This window comes from Silene latifolia, chromosome Y, assembly GCF_048544455.1.
Source record: "Silene latifolia isolate original U9 population chromosome Y, ASM4854445v1, whole genome shotgun sequence".
In the NCBI taxonomy this organism is placed as follows: Eukaryota; Viridiplantae; Streptophyta; class Magnoliopsida; order Caryophyllales; family Caryophyllaceae; genus Silene; species Silene latifolia.
In genome coordinates, this window is record NC_133538.1 from 376,666,616 (window position 1) to 376,668,616 (window position 2,001).

The 2,001-nt window shown below is 44.3% G+C and overlaps 1 protein-coding gene across 1 annotated transcript; it reads right to left on the reverse strand.

Moving 5' to 3' along the window:
• Positions 1-777: 777 nt before the first annotated feature.
• LOC141631901 (uncharacterized) lies at positions 778-1,434 on the reverse strand. The gene has a single exon (XM_074444508.1). It carries the CDS (start codon positions 1,432-1,434, stop codon positions 778-780), a length of 657 nt encoding a protein of 218 aa, XP_074300609.1.
• Between the last annotated feature and the right edge of the window lie 567 nt (positions 1,435-2,001).

Sequence of the window (2,001 nt, forward strand, 5' to 3'; positions counted from 1 at the left end):
GACACTAAAATCATCCATGAACACCTTCATAGACTTCTCAATATACTCGGAAAAGATAGACATCATGGCCCGTTGAAATGTCCCGGGAGCATTGCAAAGGCCAAACGGCATTCTTCGATATGCGAAGACGCCGTAAGGACAAGTAAAGGTAGTCTTTGCTTGATCATCCGGGAGGATGGGTATTTGGAAAAAAACCCGGAGTATCCGTCAAGAAAGCAAAAATACTCGTGGTTTGCAAGTATCTCGAGCATTTGGTCAATAAATGGTAAGGGGAAGTGATCTTTGATTGAGGCGGAATTAAGATTCCTATAATCAATGCACATTATCCATCCCGGGACCGGTCGGGTGGAGATGAGTTCACCGTCCTCATTCTCAACCACGGTCATACCGCCCTTTTTGGGGACGATTTAAATCGGGCTAACCCAATCGCTTCCCAAGATGGAGTAGATATTTCCGGCCTCAAGCAACTTATCAACTTCCTTCCTTACCACCTCCTTCAATTTCTCATTTAACCTTCTCATAGGTTAGGCGGAAGGAGTGAATCCATCCTCAAGTGTGATGCGGTGCATGCATACTCGGAGGTCGATTCCCGTGAGGTCATCAAGGCTATAACCAATGGCTTTGTTGTTTTCTTTAAGAACTTTCAAGAGTTTTTATTTTTGGGAAGCCATTAGGTCCGCATTGATGATCACAGGGAAGGAGTGCGCCTTATCGAGATAGGCATACTCAAGGGAGGGGGGGTAAAGGTTTAAGATCTACCTTTGGAGGGTTCTTACCCTAAACTTCATCCAAGATAGGTGGTAGAGCTTCATAATCTTCCTCTAAATGCTCCCCTGAGCATTTTTCCTTAGCTTCTTCAATAGCTTCTTCCAACATGTCTATGGAGTAAACACTTTCGAACATAGGTTGTGACATGGCTCCGGTCAAAGAGAATTCAACTACATTCCCTCCCACCTTGAAGGTGAGTTTCCCCTCCTTGACGCTAATATTAACATCTCCTGTTGCTAGGAGGGGTCTTCCTAGTATAATAGGCGTTTGTTGATCCTCCGGGATGTCAAGTACTACGAAATCCGCCGGGATGTAGAAGTTGCCAACCTTAATCGGCAAGTACTTAATCACACCCATCGATCTTTGTACCGATCTATCGGCTAGTTGTAGTGTCATGGAGGTAGGAATCATGTCATGTAACCCAACTTTCCTCGCAATGGGAAGAGGTAGTATGCTAACACTAGCACCAAGATCACAAAGTGCCCTCTTAATGCTCACGTTACCCACCGTGCAAGGGATGGAAAAACTACCCGGATCTTGTAGTTTCTCAGGCATGGGATTGCGTAAGATCGCACTACATTCCCCTCTAAGAGAAACTAGACCATCTCCTCCAATGCTTCTCTTCTTGGTCAACACATCCTTCAAGAATTTTGTGTAGAGCGGCATTTATGTCACTACCTCGGTGAAAGGTAATAAAACTTCAAGCTTCTTCAACATGTCCAAGAATTTGGAAAACTTCCTCTCCTCATTCATGACTTTACTTCTATTAGGAAATGAAATTGGAGGGTTATTGGCCTTTTTGGGAGTTGAGGCTTGCTTTGTGTTAGCTACTTCACGTGCTTCTTTTCCTTTCCCTTGGTCTCTTTCAACCCTTCTTTCTTGGTCTCTTTCAACCACTATTTTCTCCAAAATAAAGTTCTCATCATCTTCAATATAGTCACTCACCTTCCCCTTCTTAGTGTTGTCTGCTCTACTTGTTGGTGAGGGAGGTGGAGTCTCCTCACCATCTCTCATGACATCTCTCTTTCTCTTTGGTTCATAATCCTTGTAAGGGTCCTCCAAGTCTTTCCCACTCCTTAAGGTCACCACATGAGCTTGTTGGTGTGGTGGTGGTCTGTCCCTAGGATAAGAACCTTGAGGAGGCAATGAGTGTGGAGCCCTTTGTGAAGAAGAGGGGCTTTGGTTGGCCATATATGAATCAAATGTCCTTTGATGTGATTAGACATTTGAAAG